Genomic DNA, 18,200 nt, shown 5'->3' on the forward strand with positions numbered 1-18,200 from the left:
GCTTTTCCTTGAAAATAGGGTTAACAGGTTTCTTATTGAAAATAAAGCTGAAGAAAACCGCCTGCAAAAACTATGACTTCTGAAAATGGGCTGATTTTGCCAAGAACTGGAGTGTTGACAACACTAAGTGACTAAGCACCTCGTGCTTTGCTTTTGATAAGAAAAAGCAGTTCATTGAATTTGGATTTACACTGAGGTTTGTCCTACCCCTCTCCTCTTTCTCCCCAACCCAGGTGCCCTGAATGAGAAGGCTGGCTGTACCTCATCTCAAATTTCCTCAATTAGCAGGCAGAAACGACTGGCTCTGTGCACTGCGTGTTGCATAAGAGCAGGGAAGGAAACCCCTCTCCGCTTTTCATTCATCTGGTGAGCAGCCCTTGGGTTCCCTGTGCTCGGGAGCCGGCCAGCGCGCTGAGATCCCGGCTTTCCCACCGAGAGGGTGCGAAGGGAAGAGCTAATCCCTGCCTGGCACGGCTCAGGGTCTTTTCTGGTTTTCATACAAGAAAGATCTCTCACAAATTTCCATTTTTCTCTTGTGTTTAAAAGGGATTGTTTTTTAATGGATATTTCCTTCCGTCCCCTCCCTTCTTCCTCCCTTAGTCTAAACTCTGACTGCAGCCATTGAAACGCTGCTGGCAGCGGAGCGGCGAGGGCTGGCTGGGGAGAGGTGCTCAAATACGCAGGCTGGCGAAACACCTCAGCCCTGGTGCTCGGTGAGGGTGTGCACGTGCGCTTTGGCCTCCTCCTGGGCTGTTTGCAATGCTTTCACCAACATGATACAGAGGAGATTCAACATCAGACCCGTGTTTGGTCACTGGTCACGTACAGCCTGAGCCTGCAGAGCCAGTTTGGACTGGGTGGCACTGGGGGACTGGGAGAGCTGTTCACAGCTGCTGTGTGGGTTATGAAGTTGCGTTGTGCGCAGGTGCCGAGTGCCGCTGCTGCATTTGCTTTCCCACAGCTCAGCGCGTGGCCAGACCTGTGTCTGTGTGTGTAGATCAGTGGCCGAGTGAGGTGCTGACCCCAGTGTCACCCAGGATGCTGCCAGGACATGGCACGGGGGGTCACAGTCCTCTGCCCCCTTCTGCTTTCACATCAGGCTTGCTGCTGGCTCTGCACACCGTTTGAAAGAACACGTATATCAAACCAGCTATGCTATTTTCACCGTCCTCAAAAAGGGCAATTTAGTGAGGAATTGAGAGGTAGTGTAAAGAATTGTTGTATCTAAACCTGTTTGCGGGGATCTGCAGCTGGTTAAGTCACATCTTCAAAGCTGGAAGTCAGTGGGTTCTCCTGCAGGTGTTGTCTTCTTATTCTGTTTATTGTTTCTTGTTTATAAATGGCTGCCTTCTCTTATTCCATCAACATTTGAAAGGATGCTCTTGATCCTGTAGCATCTCTTCCCCATGTGCACACCCTCTGCAGTTGTTCTGCCATCGCTGGGGCAACCTTTACATAGAAGGATGATGTTTGTGTGAAGCCTTTGAAGGAAAGTGCCTCTTGTCACCTCTGCTTACCTAGAATAAGCTTTCTGGTTCAGCACTGAAATGAAACCATCTGGAAAAAGAATCTCCCAATGAAATACTCCTCTTAATTTAAAGAAGTTGCGCATTTCAAATGTCTAGATCTTCTGCGGGAACACACTGGTTTCATCAACATTTTCAAGTAATAGAGCTGAACTGTTTTAATCAAGTCGACATTCTTCCTTTCAACTTTATGCTATGGCTTTGATTGAAGTAAGTCACTCAGAGTATATTGTTTTGCAAAAATGTCAGAATTTATAACTTTTTAGCCCCCAAATGCAATATTTTGAAATCCTGTTTTGTTCTCCCACTTCCCCTGCCGGGAGACGGGAGGATGGTGTTTTTCAGTCAGCTCTACTTATAATTTTGATGGTCGCTGTTGTCCCACGGATACTGGTTTCATCTGCAATGTGAAGCGTTTTCTTTTCCTTTTCCATGAAACTCTGTGCCTGCAGTTCATGTTCATTTGGACTCTTACTTTTTTTAAGCTGGTTTTCCGTAAGGTGTCTTGGCTTTGCCTTTCCTAGGAATTGTTTTTAAAGAAGGAACTGAGGTCTGCGGTCTGACCATCCTCTCTTTGCTGCTGATTTACCTCGTGTGTGTACTTCTGTTGACTTTGAGGGACTTAGTCCCAATCCAGACTGTTTGCCCTCCCTTGCATGGGCACTCGTGCTTTCTGGGGACATTCTGTGTGCACAGGACTGGCAACAGCTCCTTTAGCACTGGCCCAGTCCGACCCCATTAAAGCCAACAGGGTTAGTGCTGGAACCAAAGCAGAGCAGCATCTGCAGCACAGCGGGTTGGGAAGCTCCACAAAGGACAGAAATTGGAGCCTTCTGGGTCATCAAGCAGTGCATGAGGACTGGGGTGACACTGGGGTTGTCTTGCTGTAAAACTTTCAGCAGGAACCTTGAAAGACCTTTATTTTAGGCGTGCAGGGCTTAATTTGTTGTGACATCCCACCCAACTGAGCAGCGAAAGTCAATGACATTGATAAAGGGAGGGTGAAGGACAGAGTTGGGAGTAAAAAGAACTGATTCTCATTAAGGTGAAGCCCTTGGGTATTGTGTAAAAGGACATTAAAGAAAGCCTTAAAATAGTTAGTGGAAACAAGTTATTGCAACACTGTCTACTGGTATTAAACTTCCCTGTCCTCCAGAGATGGTGCATTTTTCCCTCTTGGTATAGACACTTTTATTTCACAGCTCCAGCTTTTGACGCTGTTACCAAGTAGTGAGCTGCTGTGTACAGAGCATCGTTCTGGTGCTGGGAGGATGCGGATGCAGGGCCAGCAGATGCAGGGGCAGCGGATCCAGGGGTGGCAGATGCAGGGGTAACGGATCCAGGGGCAGCAGCACGTGAGCCACATGGGCTGGCAGGAGCACACGCACTGTTTGGGGGGACACAATTTATCAGTGGGGCTCAGTGGTCTTGCCTGTGCGCTGCGCTCAATGCTGGTTTTCTCTGTGCCTGAAGTAGAGACTGTTTCTTTGATATTCAAGTTTATGGGGTGGGTGGGGAGAGCGGGGGGAGCGATGGGGAACAGATGGAGAAAGCAGAGGGAAAATGAAATGCTTTACGGGAATAAAAGGAGATACTTGTGTTGGAATCATTACACCAGAAACAAGGAGCCTCTGATGAAGGAAAGTGAGCCTGAGGACAGGGAAGGTTGTAGTGTTGTCAACAGAAAAAGGGTTTAGAAGGATTTTGGCCTTATCGCTTTGAGATTGGTAGTTTGAGAAACCAAATGTTGAGGGATGTGGGAATGATGAGAAAAGAAAGGGTGAAGAGGGAGTGTGACTGGGGGCTGAGCGGAAGGTGTGAGGGGTGGGAGCAGGGACGGGCTCGCTGGGGGACAGGGGCCACCAGCCCTGGGGCCTCGCCATGGGTGAGAGGCAAGGGACCAAGGAGAGGAGCAGGGAAAACGGGAGCTGAGCTCGACAAGCATCCAAACCCCTGGACAGAAAGGGGCTGCAGATGTGGAGGAGGTTGAGGGGAGGGCACTCAAGCACCTCCTTTCACAAAACCAGGGCTGTCCCATGAGAAACCTTCAGCTGGGCTTGAACTTCTGGCGTGTTAAGGTGTAAAGCATGACTGGCTTTCTGCTTCTTGCTTCAGGACATGAGGTAACGGGGGATTTCGTGTTGGGGCTTCAAGTTAATGCCTGAGAAGTGAGTGGTTGCTTTGGGAAGCCTGACTGTGCAAGCAGGGCAGGCAAACACCGTTCACAGGGCTGTCCTGTTCCCGTTGTCACTGGTACCTGCCGGGTTGTGCTGCCCCAGGACAGCAGCCGGTGACTGTTTGGATGATGGTGGGTGATGCACACAAGGTACAGAATCACAGACTGGTTGGGGTTGAAGGTACTCTGGAGATCACCCAATCCAACCCCTCTGCTAACACAGGGTCACCTGATTGTCCTTTCTGTGGCCCGTGGGTGCTGATGCCCAAGGCCACACTGTGCCCTGCCATTGTACAGGCAGAGGTGCCCAAACCTGGGGCTGGGACACCCTGAGAGCCCCTGTTGGGGTCCTGGGGCTCTCTGAGCCTGGAAACAGCAAGGGGCTGAGGGGACATGGCCAGGGCAGAGCTGTGTCCAGCTGCACCAGCACCCGGGGTCACCAAGGGCTTCCACGCACTGAAGCGTTGAAGCCAGGAGGTACAAAGGGCAGGGCATGGTGACAAAATCCTGCTGTGGGACCCTCACAGAAGAAGCTTGTCTTTAATTGCCTTCCCATTAATGATTTCCCAGCAAATGCTACGTCATCATTACAAATTTGGATTACCTGGAAAAGCTGCTCAAAGTAGGTAAATAAACAATCGCCAGGCTGGATTCTGAAAAATTAATTTCAGCACCACGTATTGAAAGTTCTCCCTCATACAAAATACCCTGTTTTTGAGAGCAGTTCTGCAGAAGTGATATTCTTCCCGGCCACTCTTACACTTTCTGACAATTTTATTTTGCCTTCAATGAGTATCCTCTAGCACACTCAACTAATATACTCAAATTACTGGCAGAAAAGCTACATTCGTAAGAGTTGTACCTCTGTACAGCGTGCTGAAGTAATTCCAGTTCCAGGGCAGAACTGTGGAAATTCTGAGCAGGGTTTGTCCGTATCTTATCAGAGCAGACACGATTTCCCGTGGCCTGGCCGCCTCCCCGCGCCGCCGGAGCAGCCTCCTCGAAGCCCGGCTTGAATGGGAGAGGTGATCTTTCTGAATGGGTTTTCTGGCAGGATTCCTGTTGCGTGTGTGGTTTATTGTTCTCAGTGATGTGACTACATATTCCCCCCCTACATAAATGTTTCAGGGTCTTTATTTTTTTTGGTGGTGGGAGGGGTTCCGGAAAAATAATCAGAGTGCTAATTCTATACAATTCTATAGGCAAACTTTTTTTTTGTTTTAGCTACTTTTCCATGTTGATCGTGTAGCTTTTTGAACATGCTTTAGATATAAAGGACACAACTTTCTTTTCCTCGATGCGTTTTAGCAAAGTGCTATTCTGCCACCTCATTTATGTATGTGTTCTGTTCAGAGTGTAGTAATTCACTATGCAGTAGTACCGGTGGTGTCAGAACTGAAAGAAGTGGTCCCGTGTCCTCGGCTGGTGTCACTGTCCCCGCAGTGGGGTCGGAGTCGGTCCCGTGGGCGCTGTGCTGTGCAGCCCCGCCAGCTCAGGATCCGGCCTCTGGTCTGTATTACAGGACCGCTAACATGCTGTTTAACCACACAGTAACCACAATATACAGACAAGTTCTATCTTAGCGCTGCTGGGGCAAGAAAATTACCATTAATGCAGAAGACTGAAGTGCGAAAGATTGCTAAGGGGGGGAAAGAGACGGAAAAAAATTCCTCCTCTTTGGAGTTAACATGTGTACAGATGAATTCTCACGTCTCAAGGCTATGTTTTGTCTAAGAAAGATCCTTAAGATTTGGGTCTTTGTAATTAAAGCATAAAGCATAATTATCTTCAGCTTACATCTGCAGAGGAAGAACTGTGTATTTACTTACTATCTGCCAAAAAATCTTTCTCTTTTTAGCTAGAAAGAATGATTAACAAAAAGGCATTGAAGTATAAAGGCGTTTTTGTTGAAATATGTATACATTTTGTGAACAGATTCAAAAGAGAAGACTCACAACCTTTTTTTCTCTCTTTTTCTTTCTTTCTCTTTCAAAATGGGTGTGAGGGGGAAGCATGCAACTCCAAACTTGGTCCCTACAATGCTTGGAAGACATGATGATTAATTTCGTACTTAGGTTTCCAGATGTTGGATTTTGTCCCAACGTTTAAAAACCTCTAATGTTTAACAGGATATGTGCTGGGTATGGTCTTTAACAGAGTTTTCTTTCATAACTCTAGGATCTGTGAGAAAAGGTAACTCGGGAACAACACTGCAGATCCGGAGCTGAACCTACAGCCTTCTAGGAAAACAAAACAACATTAAAGGTGCAAGTTTGGCCAGGAGCTGTGTTATTTGGGAAGGCCATGGGTAGGTGCCAGCGCTGGCAGCAGAGCTGCTGGACCGCCGTCCTGCTGGCGCTGCTGTGCGGCGGCGTGTCCCGCGCCCAGCGCGACTGCACGGGCGCCGAGTGCCGGCCCCTGGACAACTGCATCGAGGAGGTGCTGGAGCCGGGCGAGTGCTGCGCCACGTGCCTGCAGCACGGCTGCACCTGCGAGGGCTACCAGTACTACGACTGCGTCAACGTGGGCTTCGTCAACGGCAAAGTACCCGAAGGGCAGTCGTACTTCGTGGACTTCGGGAGCACCGAGTGCTCGTGCCCCAAGGGGGGAGGGAAGATCAGCTGCCAGTTCATGCTGTGCCCAGAGCTGCCCCCAAACTGCATCGACGCGGTGGTGCCGGCCGATGGGTGTCCTCAGTGCGGGAGGATCGGTTGCCTCCACGAGGGCCAGAAGTACGTGGCGGGGCACACCTTCCACATGCCGCCCTGCAAGGTTTGCCATTGCCCCAACGCCGGCGGCGAGCTGATGTGCTACCAGCTGCCAGACTGTAACGCGTTCGCCTTGAACACCGCGAGTCCCATAGATGCTGAGGACGGCGAAGCAGAGAGGCACTACGATGATCCCTACAGCTATGATCAGGAGGCGCCAGAAGGAGACAACACCCAGGTGGAGTCTCCAAAGAAATACAGGAGTTATTCATCCCACCTAGAGCAAGAGAGCATCAGCCAAGAGCAAAGCGAGGATTACGACTACCTGCCTGCCAGCATCCCTCCTTCAGCCTTGGCTCCGGCTGATCCGGACACCGAGGAAACGGCTGCGCCGCTCACCACGCCGGTGCCCAACGTCCCCGCGGAAGTTCGCAGTGCCACAGAAAGAAGCGAGCGAAAGAGGGTGCCCCGCACCACGGCAGCGTCCCTCCAGCAAACAACACGCAAGGAAGCACCAGTAACCACCAGTGCTCCTCCAGAGCACACAACGGCCACCACTGAGACACCCAAGCAACTGGAGGAGCTGGAGAGGAGACCAAAGGGGAAGCAAGGGGACAAAGAGAGGCCTGAGCAAGAAAGAGCCCTCCACTCTAAAATGAAAAAGCATGCCAGAAAAGAAGACCCAGGGAACAGCCTGCATCTGGACTTAAAAGAGGTGAACTTAACAGAGCCCAGTGGGTCAAAATCTTCCCAGGAGGTGCAGGAGGGAAACGCTTTCCCCAAGGTGAAGTTCAGCGCAACAACCTCTCCTCCGGTTGCTCTCAAGGAAGACCGCAGTCAGGCCTCCCAAAAGCAGTCCCAGACGCTTTATCGTTACCATCCCGAGGAAGACGGGGACCCCAACTCCATCCACGCTAACCCCAGGTTACCAGAAGGTAAGAACCACTGCCAGTGTAGATGTCTAGAGAACATTTATTCATAATAACATTGGTGAATATTGACTATTTTTTTCTTTTTACTGCTCCACATGGGCATGAAATCAATCCGGTTACCTCCTTTCATCCCTTTCAGAAGATGGTTTGTGTTTCATTTGACATAATAGATGCCATTTCACTATTGCCTGCCTTGCTTTGGTTTTGCAGATTGTGGATGTTGTTTTCAGGTATTTTAACTGTATTTCAGATGTTGATTTGTTAAACTCTGACCTTTTCCTTCCATGAATTGCTTTTAATTTCTAATGGAATGTTAGAGAAACGTCTTACTCTACACAGAAGGATTGAATTAGTTATCTGCTTGGGTCCTCCAGTTACCAAGTGAATGTAATCACATTTGTAGCTTTTGTCTTTTGCTGGAGAGGAAGCGAAACAGTTGTGCTTCTACTACGAAAATATTTACAGCACTTGTTGTAATATTTATCCTCTGGTTGAAAGGCTGTCTAAGCTCGTTAGTACAAGAACTTGATAGATACACTCAAATACCCCAGAGGACTAGTAGAGAGAAAAAGAACTGCCTCTTGCTTTGTGATTTTTGGGGGCTGGAAGTTTATGATGCTTATGATGAACTGTGGCAAGTGTACGTATTTCCTCTCTGCCTCCGGATTCCTCCTGACATCTGCAGTGAATGTTGATTATACACTTTATGCAATGCTCATTACTAGAATGAATGCAAACTTCATCGCCATAAATTAGCACGTGTATGGCTCATATTTCCAATTCATTTTTCATCAAATCAAGAGTAATATCTTCTTTTTTCAAGATGTGGCACAAAATGTTCTCATGAGGCTCAGATGTCTCATAATTGCAGTCTGAGCAGAGAATACTGATTGCTCCCTAGACAGCGATATTTCTTCCTGGGTTCTCCAGGTAGCCCTTAAACATCTTGAGCTGCCCCAGCCATCTACTGGAGACATTGAAGGGAGGCAGGAGGGGAGCAGATCTGAGCTGAGACTCTGGGGCCCAACACAAACAGCACCTGATGTGTCTTCACCAAACAAAACATGTACAAGGTCCGTGAATGGAGATGGCAGCGTTTTTTTTTCTGTCACTGCTGTTTTTATTGTAAACGTTGACCTCACAACTAGTGATAGCAGCTCTAATCTGAGTCAGACCTTGACTCTTGGTTTCACCAAAACAGTGCTCTAGAACCAGGCCTACCGAAGAACGTCACTGGTTGTAGGAGAGCAGCCGGGTTTGAACACAGGAAAGAGAAAATGTGAGCTGAGCGCACAGCCCATCCTGAGGGATGCTGTTCGCAACTTCAAAAGAGGTTTCATAGATAATAGTGTGCTCCAGGCCTTAACTCCGTGCTGCCTTCTCTTCACGGGTACCTGTTGTATTTTCCTTCTAGCTCCTTTTGTGGTGTGAAAGGTGAATCAGACAGGGGTGACTGGCCGCTTATCCTCGGGGAGCAGTGAGCGGATTCCAGCCTCGCAGTTTGTGTAGCCCGAGGAAGAGGATCTGCCCTTCACGCCTGCAGCTGCTCTGTGCAAATGCACGTGGTAGAACGGATCTGCCTACCAATGCCCCAGTTCAGCTGTAGTTAGACTTACACTGTGTAGTATTACCGTGCAGATTAAGTGCAAAGCTCTTCCCTTATATTTGTTGCCACTACCGCATAATCTGTACCGCACGATACATGGGTCCGAGTGGGGACTAAGACACAATAACCTGTTTTCTGACGTGACTTAAAACCAATTCATTAAAAGTTAAATTGCCTTTTTTTTTCCTCAAAAAGGAAAGATGGGAGAACCATCCTGAACTTTTCAAAGAGGGTGTTTAAGAAAGCCTATTGGTGTGGAAGTGTTTAGCAGCAGAGGTAACGACTCCATTTTAGAGTCTTCTCAGGTGATCTCCAGTCTGTGGTTCCCGGGGCCTGCTTGGCTGAGATGGGTCTGCTGGATTGTCACTCGTTTGGTTGCTTTAATTGATGCAGTTGTGACTCATACGAGTAGATCCATATGTTTCAAGTAATAAACCACATCCATCTTCTGTCGCGTTGGTGACTCCTGAACAGTGATAGAGGGCCAGTGAAGATATTAGTCAGACTTGAAAGAAAAATTAATTTTGCCTTCAGGTACAGAATGAAAACATAAATTTTGTACATGTATAACTATCTATGAAGTGGCATAATCTACTGGAATTGCCAAATAACTTATTTTCTACCCTCAGGAATCAGCAGCATGATGCGACTGCATCGATCCCCCTCATTTTCACAACCCGCCAGGTGGTTTTGCTGGGGATGGCCCCAGGACGGGGGTCAGCTCACTGAGGGATACATTTTTGTGACTATTGGGACATTCTAGCGTTTTGTTTTGTTTTTTAGTCTTTTTTTTTTTTTTTTTTCCATAGTTTACAAAAGTTTGGGAGGCTTCACAGCTTCACAGAAACATTTTGCTGCCACTACAAATTCAGCCCAAGTTAGATGGCTATTTTATTTGTTCTCCCTGTTAGCTGTGTACTGGCACCAAAACTCCGCTGTGGTTGGACCCCCAATGCCTTTGGTTAAAAACTTGGCATCATTACTTATGTTTTATGTATCTCACTTTGGTTATATATGTAGCTGAGCTTTCATCTCCCAAATCCCTGATGCCTCATATATAATCTAATGGTGGAAACAACATGCAGGACTTTGGTGCTCAGGAAAGGTTAATTTTGTGGTTTGATTCTCTTTCTGTTTTTGGTCATTGCTTTTCCCTGTGTTTCCGTACAACTGCGGGGCTGGTCCGTGCCACTGCTCTTTTCACCGGGGTGCGGGTGGGTCCCCAGCACCAGGACGGACATAATTCTGCACCCAAAACCCAGCTGGGGGTGGGCACAAGCATGTACAACGGGGTGTAATATTGCACTGCTTTAGCATCAGCCAGCTAAGATAATCTATTTCATGTCGTCACTCACGGACTGCAGTGAATTGCCATTTGGTTTGGGAATTTTTTCCCCTCTCCTTTTTCGGCTGCTCTGGCCCAGTCATTTTGCCAGTGAGGGTGCTGTGGCCAGCAGGCCCAGGGCAGTGACCGTCCCTGTGCTGGGACCTGGGGAGGCCCCACCTTGAATCCTGGGCTCGGCTTTGGGCCCCTCACGCCAAGAAAGGCCTTGAGGTGCTGGAGCGAGTTGAGAGAAGGGAACGGAGGTGGTGAGGGGCTGGAGCACAAGTGTGATGGAGCGGCTGAGGGACCTGGGCGGTTCAGCTGGAGAACAGGAGCTGAGGGGAGACCTTCTGATCTCTGAACTGCCTGAAAGGAGCTTGGAGCCAGGGGGGTCGGGCTCTGCTCCCCAGGAACAAGTGCCAGGAGCAGAGGAAACGGCCTCAAGTTGCGCCAGGGGAGGTTGAGGTTGGATCTGGGGAACAATTTCTTCCCCCAAGGGCTGTGGGGCATTGGAACAGGCTGCCCAGGGCAGTGCTGGAGTCACCAGCCCTGGAGGGTTGGACAGACAGACAGGAGGTTCTCAGGACATGGGGCAGTGCCAGAGTGAGGTTGTGGTTGGACTCCATGAGCCTGATGGTCTTTTCCAACCAAAATTATTCTGTCATTCAGGTGAAAACATCCACACCTGCCATAGTTCACAGTGATTTGCAAATGATTGCCTTATGTGAAGGTGACTTCAGTGACCGTGCTTGCAGGTATCCAACAGTATCGTTAATCTTGATGATCACATACAAGCATGACTTGCTCCTTTTAGTTAGGAACGTGGAGTTGAAACAAAGCCTATGAATTTTGTGTGTGATCCGAGCGGTGTAGGTTTTTTGTCAGGGAGGAGTGAGGGAATTAAACACTTGATGTCATTGTGTTTCTCTTGGTTTAGCGTGGCCAAAGGCTCCAGTGGGGTTACACTGAGCTGCACCACGGGAGACCAGGGGGTTTGAGCTGGAGTTGAAGTCTGAAGTGGAACTGAGCAAAGCGACTTACCTGGGACCTCCTGTGGGAACCCACAGGGCCAGTGTCCAACAAGGTGCTCCATTTAGAAGTTAAAAACTCCATTTCCTAATTTCCACCCCAAATCATTCATTTCTTAGAGAACTGCAAACCCTTGTTTCCACACAAGATTCTGTGATTCTATTCTATGAATCTCTGGGACACCAGCAGCTCTCACGGCCCCCGGGGAGGGTGCAGGTGCTGCTGCTGTCACAGAAATGGGCCCCGCTGCAAACCCACTGGTAAAACGGTGACTTGGGGAGCTGGTTCCTCCGTTTTTGGGGTGGGCAGCACAGTCGGCCCGGCGGGTCCTTCCCCACCTCTGCCCCGGCTCTCCGGCCCCTCTGCTCTGTGCAGCCCCAGCGCTCCCGACTGCGGAAACGTCTGCGTGCTGCTCCTCATACGTGCTGGGTATAGAGTAAAGAGCACCTTTCTTCAGCTACACACAGACCTGTTGAGGTGTCTGTGGCAAATGCTGATTACTCCATTCCTAAAGGAACTGTAAGTGTAAAGTAGAGGTAATTAATCAGCTGAGGAAGTGTAAATTAAGTACTTTCACCAAGGGAAGGGGTATGATTGATGCATGGAGACTATTCTCTTCACACAGTCTCTTTCCAAACATTGATCTTATCCTGTCACTTACTGCAAGAGCAGCAAACAGAGGGAGGTTTAATTTCTGTATTCCCTAAAAATGTCCTGAACACGGGGGGATGGAATAAAACATTTTTCAAGACCATCTTACTGTAAAGGTTTGTTGCGATTTCCCCAATTTTTTTATTATAATTATTATTTTTTGTTTCTTCCCCTTTCTCTGTGCTCTGCCAGTGGAGTGCTGTCTCTTGCATATATGCAACTCAGGTAGGAAACAGCCTCGTTGTGAATGTTTTCTGATTTGCATTCTGGTTTTGGCAGGCAATTTGTGTCTAGCTGGAGCCGCTGTGTTTCCGAATGGAGGTATTTTTCCACTTAAAACAATCACCACTTGTGGATGAGTTTATCATGGTCGTGTTTAGAGATAAGGATAATTGCTCTCCAACTGAAGTAAATTGCACCAAGTAAATATTTGCGAGCCGAGATCAGTGGATGTGAGAATGGCATTTATTGCATGGGAATCCTAATCAGGTTCTGGGAGGCTCCCGTGTAGCTTCTAAGGCGGTAATTGAGATTTCAGCCAACCCATCTGCTGCACGTTTGCTGATATTGGGGCTCATGAAGAAATACGACCCTGAATTTCTGCACTGAGGACCAAGAGGGACTGAGGTCCATGAAGCAGTGAGGGTTTCCGAGGCGTTCCCTGGGCACACCGACCTTTTGTCCCTTCTGTTGCCACCATAAAATGCACTGGAGTTGGGAGAATGCTGTGGATGGTGCGTCAGAAACGCAAACCGTGTTGGAAATTTCTTTGTATAATATTTTTTTGTATCAGGTGAAGCGTTCTTTCACATTTACTTGAATTACCTCAGGCTTAATCCAATGTTGTCTGCTTCGTCCCGGTTCTCTCCGCAGCAGGAAGAAATCAGCTTTGAGCCCTCCAACTAGGATAACTGAGAAGTAAAAATAAACCTCTGGAGAGTGGAGTGTGGGGACAAAAAGCCTCCAGGCCAGCAAGTGTGAATCAGCATGAATCACAGCTCCAGGTGACAGCGGCCATTGTCTCTTTGGTAGTTATAGTTCTGAGACAGCAAGATTATAGAGGAAGAATGCACGAGTGAGTCTAAGGCAGGCTCAGATACTTACAGAAAGAGGAAGACTAAAATAGTATAAAATTAAGAAGTGTTTTAAGAGAGAATTTCAAAATACATGGATCTGTTCTGCCAAAGCCAGCACTCATAGCGTGTCTGGTTTGGTGCTGGGCACTGCCAGCCGGCCCTGCGGACAGGGACGTGCTGGTTCAGGTTTGTGCTCGAGCCGAGCAGGGGGATAAGGCACAGCCAGGTCTGTCCCCTGCACGCTGTGTGTGGAAGGAAACCTGCCCAAGCTGCAGGAGTCACCACACTCGTGTTTCTCTGTCTTTTTATGTGTCTTCCTTCCAATATGTAAGAGCAGAAGTAGCAGCCAGGGTTGGACAGCAAGATGAAGGGAACAGTTTGTGCTGGGATGGGCCCTCTTGGCTCTTTCCTTTCTAACAAGACCAGTAATTTCAAGTGTTTGTACACTGAACATTGCTTGTGGCATGGATTTGTGGGCAAAGGGTGTGAGGGAAATGAAAACCTGCACCAACATGTAGGAGGACAGCCAGGCTGATCGTCTGCAGACACTGCAATAACCAGTAGCCAAAGGGATCACATCTCCAGATCCGGCCTTGCTTTCTGTTTCCAAAGCTCTTGCTTTCAGTGGATGCGACATTCAGCCTCTATCAAGCTCTCTGAATAGTCGCACTTGAGGAACTGGAGCAGGGATCTGCAGGGCTGACTGCTGGGTCAGGGCTGGGTTGGCGTTTGTCTCTCCATGATCTCTGGACGTGTTGCTGCGCGGCTGCTGCTCGTCTGGTTGTGTTTCAGGAGCTGCTGCTGGTTCTCCAGCTGGCTGGGTTCAGGGTGCCTCTCGGAGCTGTGAACTGAAATTTGGTGTGTTATTCTTTCTTTGCAAGAATTCCCTCTATGAGCCCAAGCCCTGGTCACCACAGAACTTCTTCCATTCATCATGTGCATCTGCTTGCTAAAATGGAGATACTAACTAAAGATCGTGAGCTCTTAGTTAATACTTTGTGTCAGGCTTCCATTTATGGCCATTTTAAGTGGCAGCTGTATATTGAACCAGGAGCTCTTTGTCTTTAGTTAGTGAAAATAGTTTAGAGGATCTTTTCTCAAAGATGTGAAGGTCTGTGAAGTGGTGCAAGCACAAGCCTGGGATACAGAATTACCTGTGCCAAGTTTCACTGCGCTTTACGAAAAACTGTGTGCATAACCTGTCAGAGTCTGGTGTATACAGACATGTAACAACTTACAGAAATGTTCAGGTCTTGACGTCTTTTCTTTTTAACCCCCCGTACCCGGCAATCTAGTAACTCGAGCTGTTAGAGAAGGTGGATTTCTGTCTTCCTCAGCTGCCCCTCAAATGAAGATACCAGCTCTTATAATGAAGCACACTTTGGGGTGATCTTATGGCTAAGGTTGCAACTCAGCATGGACTGTGGCGAGCAGGCCCGGAGTGCGGTACAAGGTGGGACAAACGTGCGTATTCCTTCAGATCTTGCTGGTCTTGCCATCATTAAATACTCTCTGAAGAGCAAGGTCTTTTTCCCCGCACCCAGTGTGATGATGTGGTGTTGCCAGATTTCCCATCCGCTGACGGTGCATTTTATATACCAAGTTCTTTTTGCTGCAGCAAAACGGGAACACTGAGCACAGGTTGGGGTTTTCAGATCTTCTTAACTTCATGGGACGTAGTTACCAAGACAGTTTCAATCTTATATTTTGAAATAATAAATTCAACTGGAGTAGAGCTTCCAAAATTTTTTGGGAAACCCATCCTGCATAATGCTTTGTAGAGGTAAATATCATTGTTTGTGAAGAGCTAGCTCCATCCATCATTTGCAACAGGAACAATTGATTTCAATTCTGAAATTAAAACATGCTGGAGACAAACTATAGAAATAATATAGGTGTTTTCTTGTACAAATTAGTTAACCACTTGAAAAGACAAGGCTGTTGGGATCCCCAGGTTTCTCAAGGGGACTGCATTTGCTGTGTATTTATAGTACATATCTGAGAGTATATGTTTTGTGTGCATGTACTTCTTCAGAAAACAGAATTTCAATGAGACTTCTTTGCAGTAGTGTTTGTAGTATTCTGATTGAACACTGAGGAATTAAAAACAACCCTGGATATAGCTCCTTGTTAGAGAAAGGCAAATATAAGTAGTAATTTCTGATCCAGATTTTGTGAGACAATAACCTTTTGAACAGTTTCAAATATGTAGGCCAAGTAAGTGCAGATTTCTAGCATATGCTTACTCATGGAAGGATCTGTAATTCTGTTACCCCAGGCCTCACAGTGAGCAATGTCTCTTACCTCTTAGGGATTATTAGGTAACAAGCCAGCAGTAATTGGAGTTTTATAAAGATCCTCTTGTGTGTGAGCAGGTTTTCTGTTTTATTGACCATTCCCTGTGTGTGCTGTGCCTGAGATGACCGACTCTCTTCCAAAGACACCAAAAAAATTCTGAACCTCCATCCCACAGCCCTGGTGGTGCTGGCGCTGAGCCAACGTCTGAGGGAGGGACAGGGGACAACAGTAATGGTGCTACCAGGACAATTTAGGACCAGCAAACCTCCACTGCACGTATTCCCCTTTCCTCCCTTGCCCAGGGAGCTGCGCTGTCCCCCCGCAGCCCCTCGTGTTTGCCCTGACAGGACACGTGGGGTGTTGGGGACTCGCCACCCACCTCGCGGTGATGGAACTGTGAGCAGTGATGTTACGGAACTGCTGGGTCTGTGATTGCTCCTCACACGTTGAGTTCCCGGGTTTTGCCCCATATACCAAAAAAGATGCAATTTAGAAAACCACATGGAACAATAATTCCTTCTCCCTCAATGCTATGAGCGCTGGTTGCTTTTGTGTTCCTTCTGTGAACCGCAGGGATGCTGATTGCATTCAAAAGGCCTCCGAGTTGTTTGACCTTAGTTTTGAATTACCAGGTACTAAAGTAAACGTTTATATCTCCAACAGCTCCGGGTTTAACACCTTTTAACATGAACGGGGAGGATTTGCATCAGTAACTTTTAAAAGATGTTATGGAAGTTGATGCTCTTGCGAGCTGTTGCTCTGTGTGTAATACACATCTTAAAAATAATGAAAATCATCAAATGAAACCTGGTGCCATTCACAGGGCAGGTTGTTGCTTGTGCCTCCCGTGCGGTGCGGCACAGATGGCAGGTTTGCGTGCAGCGCCGTGTGCCTTTCCCGTGGGGCTGTTTGAACTGGGCACAGCAGCGTGTCCCAGGGACATGTAAGGGAAGTGCTGTGGATAAGCTTTATTTTGTAAGAGGTCACTATGCAGGCTCTGGCACCCTCACCGGGAACAAGTTTCTTCTCAAATTTAAGTGGAACCTCCTGTGTTCCAGTTTGAACCCATTACCCCTCGTCCTATCACTGGTTGTCACCGAGAAGAGCCTGGCTCCATCCTCCTGACACTCCCCCTTTTTATACTTATAAATGGAAGATGTGCCTGTGGTGATGTCAGGAAAGTCAACAGGTTACCAAAACAAAATAACTGAAAAGGCAAGTAAGTGCTCAGCACAGGGTCATCACTGAGCACTACGGAAAAGGGACAGGAGTACCAGATGGGAAAAAATGGTATTTGCCGTGGATATGGGTTAGTGCTAGAGCAAGGTTATGATTGGACTCGATGATCCTGAAGGGTCCCTTCCAACCAAAATGATTCTATGATTCTAAATTTTAAGCCAACTTCATGCCATTTATCCAGGTCTGGGTAGGTCACTGGGCTGCTCTTGGTGTGTTTCCGCGGCAGCGTGTGCCGTGCGTGGCTGTGTCGGCGCCCGGCTCCTCCGGCCGCGCCTGGAGCAGGAGCAGGAGCTGGGGCGGACGGGAGCGGAGCTGGGGAGAAAATGAATGAGCTCTCGCAACAAGAACATCTGGCTGCGCTTCAGTTTCCTTTTCTTCTCACCTCTCACTATTTATACGTTAGTTTCTGTCTGGGTTTTGGAAGACATCGTATGTGCTACTTACTGGAATAATTTTCTGAGCACAAGTTAAATTGATTAATATTACAGACTTATACATCTTGTATGAGGTGAAGCACCGAAAGTCCTTCTTGTATTCATATTCTGATTGGGCCATTCTGCAGGGGCTTAGGAAACAATTATGTTTTGCTGTCAGTGGTTTGTAACACAGAATTCATTGTAGAATCATAGAATCATTTCAGTTGGAAGAGACACTCGGGATCATCGAGTCCAACCATAACCTAACCTAGCACTAAACCATGTCCCTTACACCCACCCAGCAGAGTTTGTTTCAGGCTTTCTACTGATGGCTGTTCCTCTCCAGTGCTGTAATAGACCCAGTTGTAATTCTTCAGCCACCTCTATAAAACATCTTGTTTATGGCCTGTAAGCGGCTGCAGATTAGTATAGTTTTCCTTCTTATCCAAGAATTCTTCCTCTGCAATGTGCATTAATTTTCCTTCTGTTAGAATAACCTTGCTAGTGGCTTTCACTTCCAGATTCAAAACTACCGCGTTCCAGCCACATAATCCTGTAAGAGAGTTATTCTGAGGAACTGTTTTCATTGAAGATAACATGTACTTAAGTAAAGTCTCACGTAGTAATGATAAAAGTTGGTAAGTGTTGTAACTCATGCCATTGAAATCAAAAGAAAAGTATGGTAGACATCAGTGAGAACTGGGTTTTATGTTGGAAAGTTATAGATGTTTCATTTCCATCAGCTTGGACTGGCTGCGGTCACAAGCAAACTGTATTTTGGTTGTATCTTTAAGAGAGGTGGAAGATAATTATGGGGACTTTCCAAAATCCTGTGCACTGGTCTCAGAATTCTGGAGTAATGCATTAAGCTAATGAATGTGCTTTACATATGTGTTTGAAATACAGACTTTTGCCTTGCTTGGCCCTGGGAGGCGATTGTCCTGAGCGCTCTGTGCTCGGCCCCGGGGACAAGAGGAGCAGGTCACTTCTGGAGTCAACCAGTTCCGTTTGCTTTTCATTGTGAATAGAATCATAGAATCGTAATGTCCTGAGTTGGAAGGGACCCGCGAGGATCATTGAGTCCAGCGACATTGCAGGTGGAACACTTCATCAGCATTGCTGATGGGATCTGGCCTTCATTAGGTCCCGTTAACATCCCTTTTTGGCATGCTGAACAGCTTTACGCAGCCTTGAAATCTGACCCTGCTATTTCAGAGAG

At 47.6% G+C, this 18,200-nt stretch overlaps 1 protein-coding gene across 3 annotated transcripts in view; it reads left to right on the forward strand.

Moving 5' to 3' along the window:
* FBLN2 (fibulin 2) overlaps positions 1-18,200 on the forward strand; it is a 98,912-nt gene that overhangs the window by 22,905 nt on the left and 57,807 nt on the right. For all 3 annotated transcript variants that reach the window (XM_082060055.1, XM_082060054.1, XM_082060056.1), the window contains exon 2: positions 5,881-7,345. In XM_082060055.1, the coding sequence (XP_081916181.1) occupies positions 6,007-7,345 (1,339 nt within the window). In that variant the 5' untranslated portion in view covers positions 5,881-6,006. The remainder of the gene's footprint in view (positions 1-5,880; positions 7,346-18,200) is intronic.

The sequence above is a fragment of the Streptopelia decaocto genome (assembly GCF_964273445.1).
Source record: "Streptopelia decaocto genome assembly, chromosome: 8".
Taxonomy (NCBI): domain Eukaryota; kingdom Metazoa; phylum Chordata; class Aves; order Columbiformes; family Columbidae; genus Streptopelia; species Streptopelia decaocto.